The 7,208-nt window shown below is 51.7% G+C and overlaps 3 protein-coding genes across 3 annotated transcripts; 1 reads left to right on the plus strand and 2 right to left on the minus strand.

Annotated features, from left to right (window-relative positions):
* Positions 1 to 903: 903 nt before the first annotated feature.
* DACRYDRAFT_23324 (uncharacterized protein) lies at positions 904 to 1,890 on the minus strand. The gene is made up of 4 exons (XM_040773201.1): positions 1,810 to 1,890; positions 1,189 to 1,760; positions 996 to 1,121; positions 904 to 942 (listed from the first exon to the last, which is right to left on the minus strand). The coding sequence occupies exon 2, from the start codon at positions 1,621 to 1,623 to the stop codon at positions 1,462 to 1,464; it is 162 nt and encodes a 53-aa protein (XP_040627331.1). The 5' UTR covers positions 1,624 to 1,760; positions 1,810 to 1,890; the 3' UTR covers positions 904 to 942; positions 996 to 1,121; positions 1,189 to 1,461.
* DACRYDRAFT_109155 (FAD/NADP-binding domain-containing protein) lies at positions 1,872 to 4,680 on the plus strand (the record flags this gene model as incomplete). The annotated part of the gene is made up of 15 exons (XM_040768824.1): positions 1,872 to 2,487; positions 2,665 to 2,790; positions 2,876 to 3,165; positions 3,240 to 3,336; positions 3,391 to 3,410; positions 3,466 to 3,553; positions 3,614 to 3,725; positions 3,782 to 3,861; positions 3,919 to 3,952; positions 4,008 to 4,023; positions 4,078 to 4,181; positions 4,241 to 4,368; positions 4,419 to 4,442; positions 4,499 to 4,522; positions 4,589 to 4,680. 15 exons carry the CDS (start codon positions 1,872 to 1,874, stop codon positions 4,678 to 4,680), a joined length of 1,851 nt encoding a protein of 616 aa, XP_040627332.1.
* A 349-nt stretch (positions 4,681 to 5,029) lies between these two features.
* Positions 5,030 to 5,685, minus strand: DACRYDRAFT_109156 (cytochrome P450; the record flags this gene model as incomplete). Its single annotated transcript, XM_040768825.1, has 4 exons — positions 5,030 to 5,254; positions 5,312 to 5,328; positions 5,390 to 5,412; positions 5,474 to 5,685. The coding sequence occupies 4 exons, from the start codon at positions 5,683 to 5,685 to the stop codon at positions 5,030 to 5,032; spliced, it is 477 nt and encodes a 158-aa protein (XP_040627333.1).
* Positions 5,686 to 7,208: the final 1,523 nt, after the last annotated feature.

The raw sequence follows: 7,208 nt of genomic DNA on the forward strand, positions 1-7,208 counted from the left end.
GTCTTCCTGTGAACGGCAGATGGGGCGAGTCACAGCAGTGGCCGTTGAGGGTGTGAGTAGTCAACAATTGGGGAGTGAAGCATAGCCCGTGGGTATTGAAAGGGTGGAGAGATGACGGGCGAACCATGGCAAGATGAGGGGATAGGCTGACATGGCAAGATACGGACCGGGACGGCCGTATCGACGTCTAAGGATGAGCGGTTATCAGAGCGGCCAGGCTTCCTCCTAGCTCAGACATCATCTTCTGGCATTCCATCCTGAGCGGGCGGCAGAGCACAGCACATAGATCAGTAAAGAAGAACATCCTGGTACCGGTGATGACTAGCCATGGTACGACGAGTAAAGGATTCATGCGGTTGTCGAGGAATAGAGGATCATGTCTACAGGCACAAGTAGTATGCCCATATTATTGTCGGTGCCGCCCACTCAGAAGCGTTAAGCTGCTGGTGTGATAGCCAGTAAGCGAATTGAGGAGACATGGAGAAATGCGTGAGCTGGCGGCTGGATCATTGTAGTCCACTCATGTGGGTTCAGCCAACATCAGTGTGCGAAGAATTCGATATCACGTCGCCTGAAATGGCTTTGCATCAGATCCTGCCCGAAGCGGAGAAGATCGAGGCAAGGCGAGGGGCTAATAATGACTAGCGAAGACAGGGTGAGATCTAGCTGTGCACCTAGAAGAGACCGGCCGAACGAACGCTGAGGGATGTGATTGTGCAATTTTGACCTGGAGGAGGTGGTGGCCGCAAGTTGGTCAACGATCCAGTCCCTGGCCAATAAAGCATCCCCTGGTGACAGCCGCCCCCTGGTTCCGTCACAATCTCCCCCATCTGATTGAATACCAAGATCAGGTAATCTGAGCTGCAGTGTCGGTCGTTCCAAGTTGAAAATAAATATACCCACCATAGGCAAAGTGGACTCAAATTCGCAGGTTGAATAAATCTAGAGTGAAATTGAGCCGGCTTTACTACTGGTTGATTGTTGGGTCGACTTGCAATTGCTTTTCTGTTGCGCCGCATAATATGCACTCCCTGAAACTTGCAAATTCAAGGCCCGCTTTACCGCAGGATATCGTGGGATTGGTCTAGAAAGTGCTCATATTCGGGCCATCTCCCATACTCCTACATATGTTCAGTCAAAACATAAAAGGATCGACAATCACGTGCAACATGTGATAGCACAGCTCACGTATATCCGAGGATCAACAAGCGGGTAATTCGAAGCAAGCATCTTCTGGATGCATGTCTGGCTGGCATTGTTAGTATTTCCGAGGTTCTGAGGCGATTAGTCTCCCGAAATGTTTACATCAGGACATCTGGGTTGAGCAATGTAGGGAGAGAATATCGTGGGCAGATGGAAGAGGTGCCCCTGCACCTCTGCATTCCTTTCCTGGCTAGTCAGGACTGAATCTCGCCGCTAGTGCCCCACTTGAGCGCTTGAGCCCGAGGCGAATCAAGTATATCAGGAACTCAACCAATAACCGACAAGATGGCATGACAGCGAGGTGGCTGATCCTCGCATCATCGTATCTTCGATGTCTTCCTTTGCGACGGCCGAGCTATTCTTGTTCGGGGTACACGCGTACTGTGTTCTGAGCTCTGTTGATGTATGTGTGTATAGCATGGCTCCAGTGAACCAAGCAACCCCTCCTCCATTGATCGCCTCCCCCTAACATTGAATGTGCGAAGGCCGCGGTCTGATCTTCCACCAAAATTGCCACACTTCAGGCAGAGAGGGTAGGGGTGACTTCAGCTCTTTTCCTGTCCAGTCCTCAGCATAGTTATATGTAACTCATCGATTTATACTCGCCTGCCTTGCTAGTCGCTGTTCCTTCACCTTCAACTATCCCTGCCTAAGGATCCTCTATCAACATGGAGCCCGCTGAAGCACTTCCGTTCCCCCAACCGCCCATCCCTGCCAATCTCAACCCAGAGGCAATCGCGCAACACTGGCTCAACGGGCTAAACACAGCAATACGCGGCGTCTCGGTGGCCGGGCCTTCCATCACCATAACCACAGTCTCAGAAGCTGTCTCTCAACTCTTTTCCGATCAGCCAAAGGCTTTCTGGAAAGATCATCTCGCTCTTTCTTTGGACTTGCGCACCATGCACGGACATACCCAAATAATCACTCTCCTCCTCCGCTGCTGTTCCCCAGAAGCAGGCATGCACATCGGCAGCTTTGCCATGCCCGGGGAAGGAGAAGGACCAAGGGCGGCATGGGTGCAGCCCGCATCCGGGTATGTCGAGCTCTGGTTCGGCTTCCAAACGAGAGTAGGGGAGTGTAAAGGCGTCGCGAAACTCATACCTACACTACCACCGGGGCAAGCAGAGTTGAAGTGGAAGGCCTGGACGGTGTATACGGAACTGGTGTCATTGCGAGACCTTCCGTTCGATAGGACCAGGTTGGAGAAGAGGTCGGCCACTGAGGGGTTGGCTGGTCCAAGAGATGTGGATGTTGTTGTGCTGGGCGCAGGGCAGTCTGGGTGTACGTGCCCTTTTCCTTTCTTTTCCTTTGATATATTGCACCCTCCTCCTGTGGGTTGTTTTCAGTTTGTGCCAGGTCAGAAGTTTCGTCGCCCACCTTGTTCACGTTTTCTTCCCCGCCTCTCTCCCCCCTCAATACAAACGTCGTGATGGGATCACTGATCTCCATCCAACACAGTACAAGTGGCCGCTCACCTCCTCGCACTGGGTCTCAGCGTCCTCGTCGTGGAGCGCGAAGCCCAAGTCGGGAACCAGTGGGATGGTCACTATGCGGCGCTGAAGGTGCACGTAACAAAATGGTTCTGTGCGTCATTTTCTCCAGCTTGATCCGCCAGTCAGCTCGACAGGTGGTTAAGAATGTTCATGCTGACTTGTTACGGGACATATAGATCAATTTCCGTATCTGAATTTCCCGCCGGAAATGCCAACGTACCCATCAGGGGAAGAAATGGCCTCGTACCTCAGGTTGTATGCAAGCAAGCTTCATCTTCCTGTTCGCACCGCCACCCAGGTCCTCTCTGCCTCTTTCCACTTTATCCATTCGGCGTCTACAGACGGAAAATGGGAATTGTCGATGAAGCCGTCCGATGGCCCCGCAGAAAATTGGACCTGTCGGTATCTTGTGAGCGCTACGGGTCTGTCAGGGAAGGTGCCTAACATGCCCGAAATTCCCGCCCGGGTGAGTGACAAACATTCCGGTTTGGCCTATTTTCCACTGATGAGCCCTTGTTATGAATGCGTGGATGCGTGCAGGACGAGTATAAGGGCATCGTGCTCCACTCTTCCCAGTTCAGAACAGGTGAAGGATGGGCAGGGAAGAAGGCTATTGTTGTCGGGACGGGCTGCTCGGGTACGCTTACCTTTGCTCTCCGATGGAGCATGTGTTCACGTCCCATGAATCCAGGGCATGATATCGCTTCTGAGGTACGTGTTTGAACTACCCAATACGGCGCTCAACCACAACTGAAGCCGTAAATAGCTGTACAGATGTGGTGCTAAGGTTACACTTCACCAACGTAGCCCCACTATGGTCCTTCCTCCCACATTTGTGCATATCACCCAGGATAGTGCGTCTGCTTTGGTCCCTGTACGGGCAGGATCCCGCTAATACAACCTCTTTATCATAGGCATATTCACCCCCGATGCCGATCTTGACGCCGCAGACCGCGAGTGGAACGCCACGCCCCTCCAAGTTGTGGCCCGCCTTGGGCCGCTACTCCCTACAGGGGACAAGGCCAAGTACGCTCTCGTCGCGCCGTCTTTTAGTGTCGAATTTCAGAGCTCATGGGTTGTAGGGAAATTGAGAACGGCTTGGTGAAGCGAGGGTTCCAGATGAAGGAAATCGACTTTACGAAGGCGGTGTATGAGCGAATCGGTGAGCTCCTAGTGTTGGGGCATGTGGATGATAACATGGGGGCTCAATAAGAGACAGGTGGACTGTACATTGATGTTGGGGCATCGGAACTGTGAGTCCATCCTGGTCCACCCAGTAGCTCCCATTTTATCTTTGTTTGCGTTCAGCATCGTGGATGGAAAGGTACGACATCCATATGCCTACCATCATTTTGAGAGCTGAATGATAGTTCAATAGATTGCGATCAAATCTGGCATGCCAATCGTTTCCTACACGCCCACAGGCTTGGCGTTTGCAGACGGCACAACGCTGGACGCCAACTTGATCGTGTTCGCCACTGGGTATGCTCTGTTCAGCACCGGTGTGTGCGGCAACGCGAAGTCTAATCAAAGGATGTCAGATTCAACATCTCTGTAATGCGTAGCACCATTGTCTCCATTGTGGGCTCAGATATTGGCTCGACGCTGAAGTCACCTTGGGGCTTGGACAGGGAGGGACATCTCCTGGGCGTCGGGAAGTTTAGCGGACGTGCGTCTGCTTCTGAGCAACCAACTTGTAACCTGCTGATGTTGTTATAGATCCGAATATCTACTACATGGCCGGTGCGTGAATTCTCCCGCTGGTCGAAATTTGAGTTACTGATAGCGTTTGATATCAGGCGAAGCACAAATGTCTAGGACCTGTAAGCAACCATTTTAATGCCCCAAAAGCAGCTCTGAGATATTTGGCTTGTCCCCTTACGTTGCAGCCGCTAAACTGGTCGCCTTGCAACTGACATTGGCGAAACAGGGATTGCTGAACCGAGTTGATATTCCCTATGATATCGCTACCCCTGCGTAGAAAACACGAGAAGCATTTCGTTTGAGAGGCGATGTCATTTTCATAGTATAACCCGAGAATAAGTGCAGTCTTCTAGAGAATCCATCGCGCACCAATTGCGAAACACGGTGAAACGCAAGCGTACATCCGGTCTCGAATTTGTTGGAAGTCGTGGTTCCGAAAATATGTCGAAGGAAAGTTGTCAGGCAGCAATGGCAAACCGAGATTGACGAGCTTGTGGTGATCATTCCCACATGGCCAATGACTCTGGCGGGATACTAAAGACATTCTAATTCACGAGAAAGTTGTCATGAATAGTACAAACTTCCCGCAAATGCAAACCGCCTTGTATGGACTATGGAGGCGTTTGCTATGCCGTGATGGCTACTATCAGTGACTTGGTGGTCCGCTTGTGGGTAGTCTGGTTGCTTTCATTGAGCTTTAGAAATACGCAGTACCAGACCCTGCTCTCCTCCTGCTCCACCGTCCGTTTGTGGTCGAACGCTGAGGGTGCGGTATGTTCCCATTCACCGACACGAACATCCGACAGAACCGGAGTGAAGACGAACTGCCGGACGAGCTTGCTCAGTAGGCACTTCGGTAGTTCTGAATTAGCATGGGCTGTGAAGTCGATGTTTGGAGACTATAGTACCTTCATCTCGACCAATGCTGGGTGAATTCGAAATTAACGCGCTGCGGCATGATACGCTACCAAAGGTAAGAAGCGTACCAAAGCTCTTCCCTAGACAAATCCTGGTTTATGCAAATGTTCGACGCTTGTCAGCACCCTCTTAAGAAGCAGGTGGAGCCGCACCTCGGCCCGTCCCCGAAAGTCAGGACTTTCTGATGGCCCCTTCCGCTGATCGAGCTAGCGGACTCCGCAAGGCCATTCTTTGTCTCGTCTTTTCCCCCTTCCAGCCATCGCTCCGGCCTAAACTCTCTTGCGTTCGGACCCCATAACTTAGAGGAGGTGTTGATCGCTTCAACGGGTATTATGATATGAGTCCCAGCGGGACTGTTATCCATCGAGGTGTGTCCGTGTTTGACGGAAAATCAACTGTGATACTCCAGTTCTCGGAGAGTGGGAGTGTCGTATGACACCCTGCCTGTGACCATCCCTTCAGGAATTCAATTTCCCCGGGAAAAAGGAAACACACACTGTCCTGTTGATTTCCGCAGCAGCACTATGGAGCCTCAACACCTCCCATACTACTGCGTCCATGTAGGGCATCCTATGCGGATGCCTGAGGTCATACAGCGAGGGACCAAGGGGGAACGTGAGGAGCTCCGATCGGAGCTGCGATTGAGAGAAAGGGTTGTTGGCTAATTCATAGAGACACCACTGGACATTCAGGCGCCTAGTATTACAAATTGGCAAGGTAGAAGCAAAGTACTCACGGAGAGGGCACCTGTGAAGGAGGCAGCATTAGAATGAGCGTGAAACGAGACGGGAATGAGACTGTCGACATACTGCCTGTGGTTTCATATGCTGCCAGAAAGAGGACTTTGAACTGTAGAGACGGAGTTACCTCTGTGCAAGCTACATCTGCCGTCTACCTCACCTGAATCGCAATCTCTTTCTCAGTGAGCTTGCCCCCATTATGTCTCCCTGTGGGACTCTCATTAGATAAGTATACATCGGTTGCAGAGCTTCCTTGCTGATATGCTCGGCCATTGTCCCCTCTCCTTTCTCTATCCTCTCGCCTTTCTCCTCTCGCAGAGGCACTGACTTGTCCCTAGCCGAATCTCTCGCAAAGTCCTCCACCAACTCACTCAACGTTCGGTCAATCTTCCAAAGAGCTCTATTCCTTTTCGTCGGTAACATCATTACCACTGGAAGCACCTGGTGCAAGCAGTGCACCAGAAGGGAGAGGGGATTGTCGTTCGCCGTGCCCCACGCATCGAAGGCCGCCGCTATGTGGAGATTTTGGCCGGAGAGGGAGCGAAGTGGAAGGGAGAGCACGGTCTGTGCTATTCCATCCTAGGAAAAGACACGAGATTAGTTTGAGAAGAGAGGGGAGCCAAGTGAGAAAGTCGCGTACGAGGGAAAAAGCGTTGGTCCTACCGGTGCGAACTCAGTACATGGCTGAGATGGTATAAACAAAACCGCACGTCTTAGTAATGTTCAGCCTTATTTGTGCTTCCTCCCCATCCAGCTCTGTCTCCCAAATCTTAGCAACCTATGAGAACTCAGCATCATTCTTGGTGTTTCATACCTTGCTTCAAAAGCCGCCCTTTTACGCACCTCATCAGCCAGCTTCAAGAAGCACTCGGCATACCCATCCAGCAGTCGAGGAGAGAATGCCCGAAGAAGTATTTGTCGGTCTCTGTTTATTTCAATTCGTCATTTTCAGCATACAGACGAAATGGGAAGAACGAACCGCTTATGTGCGCTACCTGCATACAACGTGCTCAGGTCAGGGTGCAAATGCTAACGAGGAAAGGAAAAGAACGGGGACGAGAACGACGCATACCGTCGTGTGCCAGGATGCCTTCCCCAACCTAAACGCGCCCCCATAGAGACAAGGTCAGTACGGGCTAGGAGAGGT

Source organism: Dacryopinax primogenitus (assembly GCF_000292625.1).
Source record: "Dacryopinax primogenitus strain DJM-731 SS1 chromosome Unknown DACRYscaffold_13, whole genome shotgun sequence".
NCBI lineage: Eukaryota > Fungi > Basidiomycota > Dacrymycetes > Dacrymycetales > Dacrymycetaceae > Dacryopinax > Dacryopinax primogenitus.

Coding starts and splice junctions, on each gene's coding strand:
- DACRYDRAFT_23324 (XM_040773201.1), bottom strand. CDS start 1,623: ATGCTATACACACATACATCAACAGAGCTCAGAACACAGTACGCGTGT.